Source organism: Globicephala melas, chromosome 15, assembly GCF_963455315.2.
Source record: "Globicephala melas chromosome 15, mGloMel1.2, whole genome shotgun sequence".
NCBI classification, from domain to species: domain Eukaryota; kingdom Metazoa; phylum Chordata; class Mammalia; order Artiodactyla; family Delphinidae; genus Globicephala; species Globicephala melas.
In genome coordinates, this window is record NC_083328.1 from 17,211,140 (window position 1) to 17,229,001 (window position 17,862).

At 51.3% G+C, this 17,862-nt stretch overlaps 1 protein-coding gene across 4 annotated transcripts in view; it reads right to left on the reverse strand.

Moving 5' to 3' along the window:
• KATNIP (katanin interacting protein) overlaps positions 1–17,862 on the reverse strand; it is a 200,656-nt gene that overhangs the window by 131,352 nt on the left and 51,442 nt on the right. For 3 of the 4 annotated variants that reach the window (XM_030871579.2, XM_060284721.1, XM_060284722.1), the window contains exons 3-5: positions 17,723–17,799; positions 8,782–8,951; positions 7,084–7,181 (exon numbers count right to left, since the gene is read on the reverse strand). In XM_030871579.2, coding sequence (XP_030727439.2) covers positions 7,084–7,181; positions 8,782–8,951; positions 17,723–17,799 — 345 coding nt within the window. The remainder of the gene's footprint in view (positions 1–7,083; positions 7,182–8,781; positions 8,952–17,722; positions 17,800–17,862) is intronic. The other variant, XM_060284723.1, reaches the window with a different exon arrangement.

A 17,862-nucleotide genomic window follows, 5' to 3' on the forward strand; every position in this document is an offset into this window, starting at 1 on the left:
TAAAAGTACCCTGGTTTTCTTTTGGGAAATCCTCCCTTTCCGCACTCCCAACCCAAGCATTCATGTGGAACTGCATCCAGGGGTGGGTAGAGCACATGACCCAGGCCTGGCCACTCTGAGCATTAGATCCTGCTGGCCCACGGTCTCTGGGTGATTGGTTTAGGGAAGCCAAAGAAATGTAACAGCAGGTGAAAGAATGTAAGTTGGGAGCTGCTGGTGGCCATCTTGGTTCACCCAGGGCAACATGGGAAAAAGCAGAGTTGGGTGATGGTGAATGAGCCCTGCTACATTGTCTGAGCACCTGGATCCAGCCATACCTGAAGTGGGAATTCCCACTGGCAAGTAAGAGAGTTGGGATTAATGCAGCTCTACTGGTCTGATCTTAATTATAAATACGAGAAGGCTCTCCAGCGTCCAAGGAGAAGAGTCCATGTGTGTCTCTCTGTTCTGCAGCTTTTCCATCCTCCCTCCAAGGAGCTTAGCACAACCGCTCACCTCACCAAGATATCAGGAGACAGGTTTGCAATAGGCATTAAGGAACAATCAGCAAGTCCTTACCAAGTGCTAACTGCGTACTAGGCTCTGGAAACATGTCAAGATATAAAATAATTTTTAAACCAATGTCCGGGCCTCAAGGAACCCACCCAGCACACATAACGGAAAATGTGTTTATGAAGCAACATGTGACAAAATTAATGCGGTCCAGAAAGAGTGTCTAAACACTGAGTGGGCGCTGGAGAGGGAAATAAATAGTCTCTCCATCTGGCCAGCTCTCCCGCCCCAGCCCCGGGGAGGTGCCTCTACCCACGTCAGGAGGAGATGGCAAGCAGCCCCGCCCATACGAGGACGCCCACCTGCTGCTGAGGAGAGCGAGGTGGCAGGTTCCAACCCAGTCCCTGGGCTCACCCACCCGCTCCCTGTCTCCCACCTCCACGCCCTTGCGAAGATGATGCCCAAGCTGCTGGCTGGCTCCCCGCTCGGCACACCACTTTACCCAGAGTGGGTGTTTCTAAGCGGCTGCTCTCTCCTTCCTACTTGCAAGTGCCCAGACCTGATACTCCCTTGCGGTATCGACCATATACTGGAACAGGGTTTAAAAGCCCTCATGCCTAAACAGCCGTGTTCCAGTTTGCCAGCCCAAGGCCAGCTTGTTCTGTACTCAGCCACACTCAGCCCAGTGTCGTGCTCAGAGTTTTTTATGTGTATTGCCACCCCTCTTAGCAAAGTATTCTAAGAGGTCTGCATTAACGCTTATTATCAGTTAGAAAAAAAGAGCAAGGCTGGGGGCTGCCCTGGATGGTTGCACAGGTTGTGCAGTATGTAAACGGCTCCCTCTAGAGGTGGGAGAGCTCTGAAGATACTGACAGAGCCAGCTTTGGGTTGGGGTGGGGAATAAATCGACCTTATTTGAGATGTTCTTCCCGGATCTGTCTGATCTCTTACAAATAACAGCATTCGCGTGCTGACAGTCTGTGTCAAGCAAGGTCACCGTGAAGCCTGATGCTTTATGGGTTGTTTCATTTATGGTCCTCACTGCAGGGGTTTTCAAAACTCAGAAAAAAGAAGAAAACAAAGGGAAGGGCCCCACACGCTTCACATTTTCACTCAAGAGCTTTCCTGGAGGTGTTTAAGCTGCCTGGCCCCCAACAGGAAAGCGGATATGGCGGCAGAGTGAGGACAAAGCCTTTGCTTTAATAACTGCAATGAACTTGCTTTCCAGGCCTTTAAGGAAAGCACACCCCACAGTAAATCGCTGGAAGGCCAATCCCTTCACTACCAATTTAATGCTAAGAGCCGATGACGTTCATCAACTCTGACAGCATTTTGGTAAACGACGGCTCTGTTGATTAGGCCTCTGTCCACCCAAGTATTACAAGTCTGAGGAAGCCATAAATCTTCATCCACTGGTAGCAGCAGGAAGATCTAAGGCCGAGAAGCAGTGGGGGAAAAAAGGACAGCACCAACAAGAGCCATTTATCACCACCAGCCCGATCCACAGCGCAGGCGGCCGCTCGGAAGCCCAGCCCAGTGTCGCCAACTGCCTCCCTGGCTCCCCCAGCACTGGAGAGTCAGGGAAGGGTTTTACGGGTGGAGCGGTCAGCATCTCGCCCAGCATTTGGATGACTCTCTGACCTTCTGGCCCAGGTATCCTCAGGCCCGTGCACCTGCGGCAGCCCCTTCCATCAGGGCAGCTCCACCCAAAAGCGCTTCCTAGTTGGTGGACAAGACCCTAAGCTGGCAACTCTATTCTACTGGAAGAGGCATCGGGCTTGGTCAGTGGAAAGGTTACGTGGGACTCTAGAGAGTTTAGGGGGCCGCTCAGAGAAACGGGCAAGGTGACAAGTCGGAGGGGGCGGGGATGCAACAGGGAGAAAGTGGTGCTGGCTGGGGGCTGGCTGTGACCGCTGTGTCCCCGGCTGACCTGGCCGCGGCCTGTGTGAACACACCCAGTGACTGTGCGGCCCCACCTGTCCCTCCTGCTGGGCACAGCACACGAGAGGACTGGGTCAGGGCTATGGTCCCTCTCCTGATGGGGTGGCTTTTGAGAACTGGCCACCAGTGGCCACTGGAGATTCTGCTGCCTCGGCCACTCTGCCTGACCTTGGCCGCCTCCAAGGGCAGTGGTACCCATCCAAAAGGATGGAGACAGAGAGACCGCCTTCCTCTCTATCCTTCGCACCCCCAAATCTGTCTCCATGTACTTTCCACCATGGAGAAACTTTCTACTTTACTCCACTTCTTGGGGCCAAAGGAAGCCCATCCGTTCCCTCTTCCTCTTGACAGTAACAGTGCAGCTGGCAAATCGAGTCTAGTTACTGTCCTGCCTACAGCCTCCTCGGCGAGAAGGTGGGGACCCAGTCCCTGCTCAGGGGACAGCTCTAGGGCAGGCAGGCTTTGAGTCGTCTGACCTGGTCCCCACCTCCAGTCCCGGCCGACTGAGGCCTGAGCGGGCGCCTCGTCAGGCTGACCGGCAGGCCAGGCCGTGACCCGAGTAACAAAGACGAGCTGAGAGACTCAGAAGGTCTCTCTCTTGGAAAATTTCAACAAACGAATACTGAGGGAGATACAAACTGTGACCTGGAGAAAGCTGAAATGAGAAGGGGAAGCTGGGGGAAGGGAGCAGGTGCAAGGGTGGGGCTGGGGAAGGTTGGGAGAGAGAAAAGGCCCGTTAGGCTTACCGGGAGCCCCGCTTCCCAGCCCCCACCTGGTCCTCCCGTGCAAACGCTGCGGATGTACCCAAAACAGGAACCCAACACACAAGTCTCCTGCTGAAAACCCTCCAGGGGAGTCCTCACGTGTAAGATGAAACACAATCTCCTTTCTGGGGTCTTCCAGAGCCCCGACCTGCACACCAGAGCTGGCCTAGCCTGCCTCACTTACTGCTCTGACCCCAGCACCTGCAAGTGTCCAGTAGATGGTCCCGGAATGAATGAAGGACTGAACGAGTGAAGGAAGCCTCTGGAGTGAAGAGCCGCCCTCGGCATCTGCCTGCCTCTCAGCTGATTACAACGGTTACTACCGTTTACTGTTGGCTTCCTCTGTGCCAGGCACCGGTTGGCGCATTCTACAAACACTGGTTCGCTCACTCAGTCCTCAGCAACTACCCGCTGAGGAGGGTACCATTACCAGCCCCACTTACAGATGAGAAGACAAGCCACTTATCCAGGGCCGTACAGCCAGCAACTGGTAGAGCTGAGGCTTTGAACCCAGGCCGCTGGGTTCCTGAGTCTGTGCTCTTAACCATCTGGACTTGTCTGTCACCTGCCTCCAGGTGCTCCTACCTGAGGTAGCCGACAGCCCCTGCTGACGGACCGCCCGTGACACATACGATACACACATTCCTTCTCAGCAGCCCTGGGAGGCTTTACGGATGCTGAGCGCGAAGCTTGGAGAGGCCACGTGGCTGGCTCCGGGGCACACAGCTAGTAAGCTGTTTGTCTGACTCCAAAGCCCATTCCCTTCTACTCTCCAGGGGCCCAGGTTCAAATGCCCCAGTGAGCCAGGTGGGGAATGGCAAAGGGGGAGGCTGCTGGGGATAAGAGAAGCAGCAGCCAGAGCACGATGACCAACTGCAACTACCACTCGGCCTCGGCGCTGGGGCTCTAAAGGGAGTGGTGGGGACCACGGCAAACAGGGCTGTTCGCTGTCTAAACTGGGAACCGCCACTCGGCTGCCACGGATGGCTGCCTTCTGGGCGGCGGCCCAGCACGGGGGCCAGATCTTCCCGCTTCCCTAGGCAAGGAGGAATCTAACTTTTAAAACAATGTGTAAAATCTTTTGAATTTAAATGTTACCAAGTGATTAAGTCTTTTTAAACCATGTGAGTCCAAAAACCATTATCTGGGGGGCCAGTTCAGCCCACAGGCTTCAAGCTGTTAACTTTCAGAGTCTACCGGGCTAGCCCTCCGTATGTTGGAGAACAGCTGTTGCACCTTCCCCCCAGGATAAGCAGTGCCCATGTCTTCACAGTCGGTTCTTCCAGGGCAGGAACTGAGCCTGATTTTTGTTTTGTTTTGTTTTGTTTGCGGTACGCGGGCCTCTCACTGTTGTGTCCTCTCCCGTTGCGGAGCACAGGGTCCGCACGCACAGGCTCAGCGGCCATGGCTCACGGGCCCAGCCGCTCCGCGGCATGTGGGATCCTCCCGGACCGGGGCACGAACCCGTGTCCCCTGCATCGGCAGGCAGACTCCCAACCACTGCGCCACCAGGGAAGCCCTCCTGATTTTTGTTTTTTAACCCCAGAGCCTTGCAGAGTGCCTGGCCCGCGGTAATACATGTCCGCTAACTTAATGGATGGCTTCTCTCATCATATGGCTCCCAGTCCACTCACCACCACTTCTGAAGGTTCCCGGGTTTGTCTCACTCTGAGGGCTGGTCCCCAAAGGACTGTGTGTGGGTAGAACAGAGTCGACGCGAAGGTGGGGGGGTGGCCCCCCAGCACCCACTCCGCTCTCCTCCAAGGGTGCCTCTCAGCTCAGTAGAGGCTGGAAAGCCAGACAGTGCATTTCCCAACCTCCCTCCCAGCTGGGGTCTGGATTTGACATGGGTGCAGCAGATCAGATGGCCTCATGGAAGGCAGGGACAGCAGAAGGAAGTGAGGTGGGAAGGAGGGGACACACGCTGGCTGTTTCTGTGCTAAGCATGTGGCAGAGGCCACGAGTGTTTTCATCCATGTCCCACCCTGGCTGGATGAGCTGTGAGCAAGGTCTTTCTTCCAAGTGTCGCTCTAGCAGACACAGCATCACTCTGAGGCCAACGGTTGTGGCACTGGCTTCCTGATTCCTGGATCACAGCTCAGGTGACACATTCCTGAGGCTGATCCCCACCTTCCCTCCTGTGTCCTAGGTAGCAGCTTTCCTGGTAGGTCCGCGTTAGGATGCTGGGTACCATTCCTGGAGGCCTGGCTCAGAGCCCATCCTCTCGCTGGATGCAAGCACCCAATTCCCTGCCTTCCATTCATTTATGCTTCAAATAGCCTGAGAGGTCTCTGTTGTTAGCACTGACTGACCCCCGACGGATGCGGTACAGAAGGCCAATTACAGCCTTCATGGCATCAGAAAGCCAGGAAATTAGCCATGATTAGGCCCTGTGAAGTGTGGGAGCACAGGGAGAGACTGCGGAGGGATGCTAATTAATCTTAGGCCAAGTCTTTAAATTGCACAGACTCTGGGGTCAGCCATTAAGTCACAGTCTAAGATGCAAATATGGCTCCTGATAATAGAAGGCACTCAAAACAGCAAGGAGAACTCTCTGAAGTGCGAAGTAGAGAAAGGCCTCATTATTGGGAAATTAACATTCATTGCTGGGGACAAAAGGAAGCCTCCAGGCTGTGTGCCCTGAAGGCCTTGCTCATCAGCATCCAGATGAGGCTTGGGAGTTAGCTGGCAGGAACGCCCCGCCCCATTGCATCAGAGACCCACAGACGTCCCTGCAGAGAAGTGAGGACCACTGGGTTTGGAGTCACAGGCCCAGGGTGCAAACCTCAGCCTACGTCCTCCCTTAGCATCTATGGGAGCAAGTTACCTTATTACCTCTCTGCTCTCTGGGCCTCAGTTTCTTCAGTGGCACAATGAGGATACTTACGTACCTCCAGGGTTATTGCAAGGATGGCGGATAAAGCGTAGGAAAGCATTTACCATAGACCCATACGTGTGGGCAGTGTGAAATGTTATAAAGCAGCACTTCCCAATCTCGGTGAACAAAGGATTCACGCACACGCGCACACGCACGCGCACACGCACAGAGATATACAGATATATACACACATATACTTATACGTATGTATATGTTGCTTAAGCCTCATCTCAGACCAAGGGAGCCAGCATCTCTGAGGGTGGGGCCTGAGAATCCCAGGTGATGCGAATGTGCAGTGGGGGTCCCACTGGTCCCAAGTAAGGCTGAGTAACTGCAGGGGAAGGTGTCAGGACTGTATGAGCAAGGACACCGAGCCTGGAGCCACAGATCTAGATTTGAGTCTTGACTCTGCCACTTCCTAGTGGTTGACCTTGGAAAGCTCACTTAACTTTGCTGAGCTCTCGTGTCCTCAGCATCATGAAAAGAGGAGGGACTTTGGAATTTATCCTATGGGTCTGCTGTGAGGGTAAAGGAGAGGAGTCACGTGGGAGCTTAGCTCACGCTTGGTACTGCCAGCATCGGTAGCAATCCGAAGAGCATCTCAGGTCTGTGGGGAGGGGTTTTGTCTTATCCACCCACCGCATCCATGGCATCTAAGACCGTGCCTGGCACATCACAGGTGCTCAGTACAAAACAGCTGTACGAATACATCATCATGACAGGGCTGTGAGTCTGACCTGTGATGCTCCGGACTGGGGCTGGGGTGGCCCCAGCCAGAAGGGAGGATCATGCCACAGAGTGGGCTGGAGGGTCCCCAGGGCTCCTTTGCTCTCCAGAGGCCAGTGCCACAGGCGGAGAAGGCACCATGGCAGTGCCCAGCCAGACCCAACCCCTGCCCGTGGGGATTCCAAATGCTCTGATTATGTTTCTATTCTCACAATAACCCTGCTGCTTATTCTAAAGTGTGAGCTGGGGCCACCGCCTTGCCTCTGCCCAGGGTTTCCACACCTGGTACCATCCTCGGCGCTGGACTTTGCTGGGGACCGTCCGTGAATTGCGTCTTAAAGTTTCTTCAGCTTCTCGAAACAGGGTTTTTCGTCCGCAATCTGCACCAGAGATGAGGGAAAGAGACTTGGTGAGGCCCCGGTGACGAGCCCACACTGATGGTGGTTTTGTAACTTACATCTACAATGCCCGTCAGGGTGCCCAGAGCCTTGTATGTGAAGCAATACACTTTTGTAGCACTGTTTGTAGCCAAAAGGCATCAGAAAACAAGCTAAATGCCCAACAAAAAGGGATGGGGTATCAGTCACAGCACCTCTGTGCTATGAAACAGTCGGTATGTTCCTGAATTGGGCAGGTCTATGTACAAAAGGAACAATCTCTAAGATACAGAAGCAGGGTACATAGGACAGGGCGCACAACAGACCAGCATTAGTATAAAAGAGGGGTGAGGGGAGAGAGATATGTTGAATGAGTAAATATACTGCTGGGGACCCAAGTACAGAGATTCCTGTTATCTGCACCTCCCTGAAACCTGGACCAGGAAAGGCCGGCTTCTCCTAACTAGCAGGTCAGCCAGACTCCTCCCCCATGAAAGCTAGGAGAGTCCATCCCATTTCCCTCTTTGCCCTGGGGGCTAGGAAACTCATGCTAAACTCTAAGCAGAAATGCAGTGGCTCTCCTAGGGGAAGATTTGAAGACACCACTTTCTCCTTTTATCCCCTTGTTGTTGTATTGACTTTTACTGTCTATTAATAGCTTGGGATCTTACCATACCTGTGAGGCAATGAATTAGAACACAAATCAAGATTATTGTGTGCTGGACACTCTACAATTCTTATGTTGTTTAATCCTCCTGGGAAGCCTGTAAGGTGGGCATAATTACTCCCATTTTACAGAAGAGGAAACTGAGGGTCAGAGAGGACCCAATTGCCAGAGGTCTCAAAGCTAGAAAGTGGCAGAACAGGGTTCAAACCCAACCCTGCCTTGTTCCAAATCCTCTTCTTGTAACCCAGTAGCACACTGTCCTCTTAGACAAAGTGACCTGCCTTGAAGGGCACTCTGGCATTCATTAGCCCCATTTTAAGGATGAGAAAACAAAGTCGCAGAGAGACAAAAATGGTTTCCCCAAAGCAATACAGCCAAACTGGTATCTGACTCCTATGCACTGCCATTTCATTCATTCAACCACCACCAAATCATTTTCAGTGCCTATATGGGGCCAGCCACTGGGTCGGGTGCCTTCTAGGCCACTTCCCAGATTTTATTTCATGTGTCTTTTATTATAGGACACCTGAAATCCGCTTAAAGTCTGCAGAGTATGTATTAACTAAATTCAGACATGAACAGTGGAATCAATTATCACCGGGGTTAGGCACTAAAGTTAAGACAAAGTGAGTGAAAATCATGTATAATCAAAATGATCCTTGACATGTCCTTAAACGACTGGCACATGAGGCCTAGGAAATGTAAATGCCAGGAATTGACTGCTCTGGCCACCTTTGCCCTGGGGGGGTGGAGGCCGAGACTAGTTTAAAAAGAAGTGGAAAAGGATTTCTCTCTCTCTCTCTCTCTCACTTTCATGTTCTTTCTTTCTGGTCAAGTGGGTAGAGTTAACTTGTATAGGTTAACTAGTTTCTGTGCATGGGGTGTGGCTCCACTGTCCCTAATTTGTCTGCAGAGCTGTTGCTGGCCTGTGCTCACCGTGAGTCCCCTCGGCGTGGGAGGCACTTCTGGAGAAGCTGGAGTGGACGGCTTTCCGAGGGGATGTCTTCAGTTCAGAATTGGCCCCGTTGACGTAGACAGAGAACCCGTGTTCCAGGTGCTCCAGCCTCAATTGCATGGGGTCCTTGGCTTTCAAATGCTTTAATATCCTGGAAGAGAAACGATTGCTGGCTTCTCATTCTAGGAGCCTGGGCCACCGCCCACCCCCATGCGGGGAGGGACCTGCTGCTCTGACAGCCAAGCGTCTCTAATCCGAGGCCGGGTGGCCGTCGCCCAGCTGTTCATCCATAAACAGCCCTGAGAGGCCCATTACACACATGCAGGAGCAGCGACGGGGAGGCTGTTCCGGACCCTGCAGGGGTGTTTCTGCTTTTCATTCTGAGGCTCAGACATACGTTAGCAAAACCTTGGGCACCCAGCCTCGCCCCCAAGGTGGCTGAGACAAAAACAGGCGCGTGTGCACGCTGCTACACACAGTCCGGATCTCCAGGGATGATCCCAATTTCGCGCATCTCAACGTTGCCTGGATAGCAGCCCTTTGCTCCACGTGTAACAAAACGCGGTCTAAGCCTTTGTGAGAGAGATTGCACGGAACACATACACACATCAGGAAACGGCCGTCATCAGGCCAGGTGGACTGATTTTTGGCTTCAGGAAATAAATGTGTTCTCAAACACTCCCCCCCCCCCGATATCCCAAATGTCATTATTTTATATTCTGATGCAGTTTAAAAATACACCAGTGCAGGCTTTGCTCAAGATTAATGATGTGATGATCACACCCTTTGGCTAAAAGGGTTTTGGCGTGAGCACGGCCGGGTCCGTTGTTCAGCTTTCTCTAAAGCCCGACCTCGCACCCTGGCTTGGTCCTTTTCTCCCCAGTCCTGATGTTCACTGCCGTAAACGGTGTGCAGTGTCCTCTTCGGAATTGCTCCCGTGTGACGCCAAACCCTTCAGCGCCTTTACAGACACTTTTAGGGACCCCGCACAGACCAGAGTTATTTCCGCACAAGAAGAAATACAACCAACCAACCATCATGGCAACAAATGTGCATCCTCTTCAGTGGTTAAGTAAGTTCCCACCAAATTAGCAAAATGTAAATTAAAAAAAATAATAGTAATGGCAATCACATAAAGGGTAGAAGGCCAAACCCTGTTCTAGATGCTTTGCGTATGGTCAGTTCTCATTATTCACAAGAGTTATGTTCCATAAAGTTGCCGCAAACACTGAATTAGTGAATACTGAACCACTGTTCCTAGGGGAAAATACAGGATTTGGTTCCTGTGAGCCTCTGGTCACAACATTTTCATCAGCCGATCAATACAAAACCTTGCTTTATGTGTGTTTCTGTTTGAAGGCACCTTATTTAATATGTACTTAATACAATAACACTGAACTCATGCCAGCAGCACTTCAACTCATGAGTGAAGGAAGCTTATGTAACACGTGTATTTTCTCCGTAAGGGACATCATAGCCTTCTTGGGCTTAGAAATAAATGCGAGACACCACTTTACCCCTGTGCCGGGGGGGGGCAGTTTAAACAGCAAAGTCATCAATGAAAAGTACAAAAATATAAAAAACACGGTGAAACGGAGCAGGACCCTATGGTCTATGCCCCCAGGTCCTCAGCCTGCCTTTTGTCTGTGGAAAAACTTTAGCCAAAGAATAAATTTCATCAGAGAAGTGAGAAAATGCAGAAACAAAGGAAAACAGTCCAACAAGACTTTTAGTTCCTTCTCAAGGGCTATAGGTAATATTCTGAGCCATATCCACTGAGCTGTCTTGTAGAGACTGAAAGCCCCACCAGGTGGAAGAAGTTAACTACATGATGACAGGACTGTAGCCATGACATAAGCTCCCACAATTCCAAGAACTGGCCTCATGGAAATGGGAACAAACCGACCCTGGAACTGAAGATTAACTGTACTTAAAACAGTCAAATGATGCTGGTCAGACCACCGCAGGACCAATTTCAAGATAACTGTCAAGAGTTGACTGTTCTGTTTCTGCCTGTAGCCCCCTTCCTTTGTCTATAAAAGTTCTTGCCCACTGACTGTCAGTGCGGGGGGAGTTGGCCTTTGGTCAGAAGTCCGCCCTCCCCTCTGGTTGCCGGCGTCTGAAATAAAGCAAACTTTCCTTTCCATCAACCTGGACTCTTTATTGGCTTTTGGGTGGTGAGCAGCTGGACCCCACTTTCGGTTACAACAGCACTAAGTAAAACGTGAAAAGGACACTTTACATTGTAAGATCTGAAACAAGAAGGCAGAGTGTTCCCTTGTTCTACCTTAGCTGGGAACGTGTGTGCTGGGCAACTAAAATTTTTTTTCCATCTGCATGTGCCTTTGAGTGACCACAAAAGCATTGCAAGTATTGATCTGGAGGTTACAAATAAATTTTAGTGAGTGGGTAAATTTGCAAATATGGAATCTGTGAATAATAAGGACTGACTGTATTAAGACTCTAATCTTTAGAACAACCCTGTGGGGTAATTACTTTTCTTAACCTCACTGAATAGATAAAGAAACTGGAGCACAGAGAGGTTAAGTAATTTGCCTAAGGTCACACAGCTAGTATGGTATCAGGGCTAGGATGCAAACTGAAGCAATGTGGCCCCAGAGTCTTCACCACAACAAAGGTGACTTATAAAGCTAGCAAGCTGAAACTGGCAAACTTAGACATTGCTGGAAACTCAGAAGATCTTCTCAGAAGTAATATGAAAATAGAGAAAATGCCATATGCTTGGTCTTTGCCCAGTAAGCAAATTGTTTCTGATCAGGAACAATGGTCAGCATTCAGTCATAACAAAACCATGAAAGCAACTCGAATGTCCAACGCTAGGGAAGTGGAAGCCGGGATCTCATGCAGCTGTTAAAATTACGAAGAGTCTGTCAAAAGATAGGGGATTATTTGTGATCTGTTCAGTGGGGGGGTGAAAAAGGAAGGATAAAAATGGTATATATGTGATAAGTGCAAAGTTGGAAAAAAGTGTGTTTGTGGACCCATAGTGGAGGGTGATAAATGTGAAAATTAAATCAGCTGTTGAGGGAGGGTGGTGGTATTACTGGTGATTTCTTTGTTTGCTTTTTAAATGTTTCTTTAATGGTTGATACATCCATCTTGCCAATCGTGGCAGGAACGTTTATTACAGACTGCTTATCTCTTGCCAGCCTCGGAAGCCTGGGAGATGCCTGATTGTTGGGCAACAGCATAAAACAGAAGGAAAACACAAGTAACTAAGAGACAATTTCCAAACACGGCAGTAGCTGCATTCTCTGGAGCAAACAATCAAAGGGCGCAGTGGGTCCCAGCAGTCCCCGGGGAGGGAGAACAGGGAGCCCAGGGAGGGGCGGCACGAGGAAAATCTGACCATCTAGCCAGGGAGTGCCTGCCTCAACTGCCTTCCGGAGACCACCCTGTCTCCTGATGCTACCTTAATGGTCACGGTGGCATCCCGTTATCCAGGCTCTGTGGCTGGCGCTCCACACAGGTCTCTCTTTAAGCAGAGTGATTTATGAAAATGTGGATTCATGAAACTGATAAATGAGGAGATAATTATTCAGACTGTGAAAGGAATCACTAAAGGAACTCCCCTGCTGCAGCTGAGCGCATCAGCAGTACACATGTGGCATCAAAGAAGAGTGGGTGTTTTTTATCGGATAGCTTACTTTGCATAAAAAGCTGCCCTTAGTGTCAGGGATTCAGAAAAATCAGATTAAGTCCCTGCCCTTCCAGAGATGGAGCCCCCAGCCACCCGCTGCCCTGTCACTCTCTATTCCCTTACAGATTCTGTTTGTTTCAGAGCACGTGTCTCCCTGCCTCATGCTATGGAATAGTATCTGTGTGCCTGTTTATTCTCCCTTCCTGCCCCCTGGGTGTGGGGTCCGTGATGAGTGTGAGGAACGGTGAGGAATACTCTCAATATTTCTGGAACTCAAGGTCTAGCAGGAGAGAGAAGGCATGGACGCGCACCCTAATACAGCCACCGTGTATCTAACCACGTCACAGGCATCGTTTCCGCTTATCTCGTAATGACCTTTGGGGTCACTTGTACAGAGAGCTCTTCTGTTCAGAAGAGGAAGTGGAGGCACTGTGAGTTAGAGCACAGGGTGTCACGTGAGGGACTGTGACGGGGGGTGGGGGGGGGATGTGAGATGCTTGACGGCTGGGCGGTCAGGGCACAAGCAGGGGTCCAGGTGGTGAGAGGACGTAGCTGAGCTCAAAGGGCAGGTGGCGTGTTGCTCACGGGCCTAACTGTGACCGGGTTTATGACTGAATCATCTCGGTCTCTAAGCGCCACAGTTACTGTGTGACTGTGGGCTGGCCACGTGCCTCCTCTGGACCTCATTCACCCCCAGGATCAACTGAGGGGTTCTCTAAGGGTCAGGCATTCAAGGATTATCTGGACATCATTTGAGAAGGCGTGTTTATCATTAAAATGATGGTGATGACAATGATGATGATGATGATGATGGAGAAAGTATACTTGGATGGGTGGGCTTACTGTGGACCTCCAAGCATCTCGTCCTGCTTAATCCTTCACTGGCCCAGGGATTAAGTTCCTACCATTGATCTGTTTTATAGATGAATTTGCCCAAGGTCAGAGAGCCGAGGAAGCAGCCAGGATTTAAATTCCAGTCCATGAGGCTCCAGAGCCCGTCTCCCAGCCACATCATTGTGCCATTGCTTGTCTCCTCACCAGGCATCATGCCGCAGGGGCTCCAAGCAAGGAGAGTTCAGAGGAGAAGCAGTGGCTCCCAGGTGGGGGCTTCTTGGAGGTGGTGTCATTTCAGTGCAGCCTTGAAGGATGCAGAGGAGGAAGGCAGTGGTGCAAAGAGGCTGCCATTCCTCCCAGAACCTGGGGGCCCACAGGCTCTGTAATTTGTCTTCTAGGATGTCACCACTCCCACGCATGTGGGTGGAGGACAGAGCTCCGTACTGGAGGCTCTGCCATTTCCCAGCTTTCGTGACCTTGGGCAATTCCCTACACCTCCCGGGGCCTGTTTCCTCTTCTGTAAAATGAGACCAAGGATGCCTGTGGCTCATGAGGATGGAAGGGGATACCAGATGAATCTCCAGCTCAGAGACGGGCCTGTGCAAGGCCCGCCTTGGATGCTGGTTCTCCCCTTTCTTCTTTCTGCCTGAATCTCCTCTTGGGGCAGTGGGTTCACCTCTCATATGGGTACGTTTTCCTATAAATTTCCCTCAAACAACCTTTTTCAAAAAGCAAATACTGGGCTTCCCTGGTGGTGCAGTGGTTGAGGGTCCTCCTGCTGATGCAGGGGACACGGGTTTGTGCCCCGGTCCAGGAAGATCCCACATGCCGCAGAGCGGCTGGGCCCGTGAGCCATGGCCACTGAGCCTGCGCGTCCGGAGCCTGTGCTCCGCAACGGGAGAAGCCACAGCAGTGACAGGCCCGCGTACCACACACACACACACACAAAAGCAAATACCATTGCTGGATTCTTAGATCTTAGATCTGCCACATCTAGTGCGTATACTACAGCCCCTCTTGGCCGTTAGCCCTTAACTGTTCCTCATATCTCAGCCCTTTGATGATTCTGGTTGCATTTTCATGAGTCCTGTTGGCCATGATTACCTCTTTCCTGAAGCTGAGTGACTAGAATCACTAAGCACCCTCTGGGCGAGGGTTGTACGGGGTGAAACAGGGCGGCCACACCTTCTCCACTCTCCCCGGTCCTCTCCTGGAGCACATGATCACTTTCTGCGCTTCCGGCATAGTCACAGGTGGCCTTGTGCTCACTTGCCGCTGCCTGGGGAGTTCCTTGAGGGCCAGGGCTGTGTGGTGGGCACCTGTTCTTTTTGCCTGTCCAGCAACTCTCCCCCATCTTCCAAACACAGCCCCTCAGGTTCCCCTTGGGAACCACTCCCCTCCTCCTCTTACTCCTCGTGGTTTGGGTGAGACTCACACCATCGCCCAAGTTAATGGGGTGGCCCAGGAGTGGCCAGGCAGACCCTGCCACCCCCACCAGGCACAGGGCGGCGATTGGCTCAGGGATGGGAACGGGGCCCCAGCCAGACCTACGGGGGCCCTCCTCAGCGCTTTTGCTGGAACTATTAGGAAAGATGTGTTCTCTTCCCCTCGAGGTGGGATGTAAGTGTGGGGCTTCCAGTGGCTGCCTTGACCTCCGTGAGGAAAGTACCTGCCTGAGATGATTCCAACATGAGAAAACAGAACTGAGAGATGGAGAGTGACTGATTTCAGTGACCCAGTTTGAGTGCCTGGATCCAACTATGCCTGAAGCCAGTGTATCATCCTGGATTTGTTAATTTCACAAGTCAGTACGTTTCGTTGTTTAAAGTCATTTACCTTGGGTTCCTGTCCCTTCAAGCAAAGGAGCACTAACTAATACAGTCTGTGTCTCCCTCATTGCAATGTTCTCCTTCATACCAGTGGTAATGCTAGGCACTGAGAAGGTACTCAATGGAATCCTGCTGAATGAATAGAAGAATAATGTCACCAGCATCTTGTGGGCAGCTGTGTTCTGGGCAGATGTCTAAGAACTCAGCCCAGTGATTGCACACCCCCTTCTTGGGTCACAAGGCAACGCAGATAAGCAGCCCGGGTTTTCACCTTCCTCTATGCCCAATATAAAGTTCAGAGGCTGGTTTTCTACCCAGTCTTGTAACTACATTGCCAAATCAGTTTCAGTTTATTCCCACAAAACTCCTCCGTAGTGAACTTAGAGCCATTGGCAACCCTGGCAGGTTTCTCTCCTTTTGATTATTGATGACAATGTCAAACAAAACATAAATAAGAAAGTACGGCCCAGCTCCACCACTTCCTGGCTGCATGACCATGGGCAAATTGCTTGCTGTCCTGGTCTCTGCTTCCTTATCTGTAAAATGGGTGCAATAACTGTACCGATGGGGTTGAGGTGGCTGCCACACAACTGGCATTCCAGCTAAGGTGCCTTTTCAGGCTTCATCTGATGACAGCTCAGGGGCACTCCCACTCTTCAGGTCTCCATTTGGAGGCATTCTAGCTCTACTTTCTAATTTCCTGTCATCAAGCCAGCTCTCTCTTGGTGACAACACATCCCCCAAATTTTATGGCAGCTCCATGTTGACATATTTTTTAATGGCCTTTGTGCTGCAACCTCATCTCTGGATCTGTTCAGCTATGCTATTGGTCTGTGCCCTTTGATCACGCACGTATTGATCTCTCGATTAATGAGAAGCAATTTGCTCGTAAAGAACTATGACAGGGGCTTCCCTGGTGGCGCAGTGGTCGAGAGTCGCCTGCCGATGCAGGGGGACACGGGTTCGTGCTCCGGTCCGGGGGATCCCACATGCCGCGGAGCAGCTGGGCTGGTGAGCCATGGCCGCCGGGCCTGCGTGTCTGGAGCCTGTGCTCCGCAGCGGGAGGGGCCACGGCAGTGGGAGGCCCGCGTACCGCAAAAAAAAAAAAAAAGAACTATGACACTCTCCTCCTAGACAAGTCACATGTATATGATTCAATGATCGCGCCCAGGTGTTCAGTGGCACCATCCAGCCTGCCAGAAACTGAATAAAAACATTCTGTTCCTGGCGTTAATGATGATAAAAACCCACATGGGTCTAATCAGCACAAGCCTGGGTTTGAGGCTGCCCCTGGGGTGGAGAGAGATGAGTGCAGAGCAGCTGGGCACATGGGATGTTGCCTGGCATTTCTGGCTGGTCCTGGAGAGTTGATCTATTCAGAAGTTCTCTATGGGGGGCGGGACCACCTTGCAAGGAGGCATCTGGAATGCGGGCAGGTATTGTTGTCATAGATACCGGGGGTCTTAGTGGAATTAAGTAAAGGGGTGGGTAGGCAGGGATGCTAAACTCCTACAACACATGGGAAACTCCCGCACCATAAAAACTTGCCCCATGTGACATGCCACCAGGGCCCCAGTTGACAAGCACCGGGAATCCAGCCCATCACACAAGGCTGAATTCACATTCAGAATAACAACCCGCAGGCTCTCTTAGCTACAGGACCCCAAGCCCAGCGCACAACACAAAGCCCCACATTAGTGCCCCTGTCCTTCCCCCTCCTGCAGATCTGTCTGGGGGGCCTGCGGAATTCCTCTGTTTGTTTTGTGCTTTGATTTGAATTCATTACCAACATTTTAAAACTCAGGAGACTTCACCACACAAATCCAGATTTCCAGCTTCTCTGGCCACCTTGGAGGATACGGACCCCTTGGCCCGTGAGAGTTCCAGGTGCCCACTGTCCCCACTGAGCCAGCTTCACTCCCTGACTGTCCCCTCCTAGCATCGGAGTTTGCAAACCCAGCTTTCTGTAAGCTTCCAGGCCTGAAGACAAACCACAGTGAACTGCAAATGAACTTGCGCAGCCCTGCAAAGGCGTGGAGGACACGATACCCACTCTCTTTCAAACCGGACCACAAGCCTTGACCCCAGTCACTACACGTGGCATGGCTGCAGGCTTTTGCAAGAACCAGCACTCCAGAGTCAAAATCAGGACTGACTGAACTTTAAATGACATCAACCACCTTCAAACGCAAGTGTAAAAGGACTCCTCCTTTATACAACAAGGCATGATTACAGGCTCAGATTTCCAGGGACCTTCAAAGCCTGTGAGATCACAGGTTGGCCTATTCAGGTGACTAATGCACAGGCCCTGCCAAAGTCTAGCTTTTCATGGCAAACCCAGCTTCTCCCAGAACCGGAGCAGGGAAGCGAGACGTGGCTCTGACGCGTCGAACAGTTTGCTACAGCTCAGTCAAAAGATGCAATTAAGTCAGTGAATGGAGAAATAGGAACTGGGATGGCAGATATTATTCCAAGCTTCTGAGTGGAGGGTGACTGCATCCCATTCCTATGTGAGACAGCCTGCATGCTGTTAATATATCTAAATAGGATTTTGATTTGGCTAATAGGAAGGGCAGCCGTTGAGCGGCTTCATCTTACCGGTTCCTCTGCTGGAGCAATATTAAATACTCATCGTGTTTCTCATCAAAGTCCGTCACCATGTCCTTAGTGTAACCCTGAAATGAAGAAACAGAGCGGTGTGATATCAGAATGCAGGGAAGCTTTACTGAAGCCTGGGT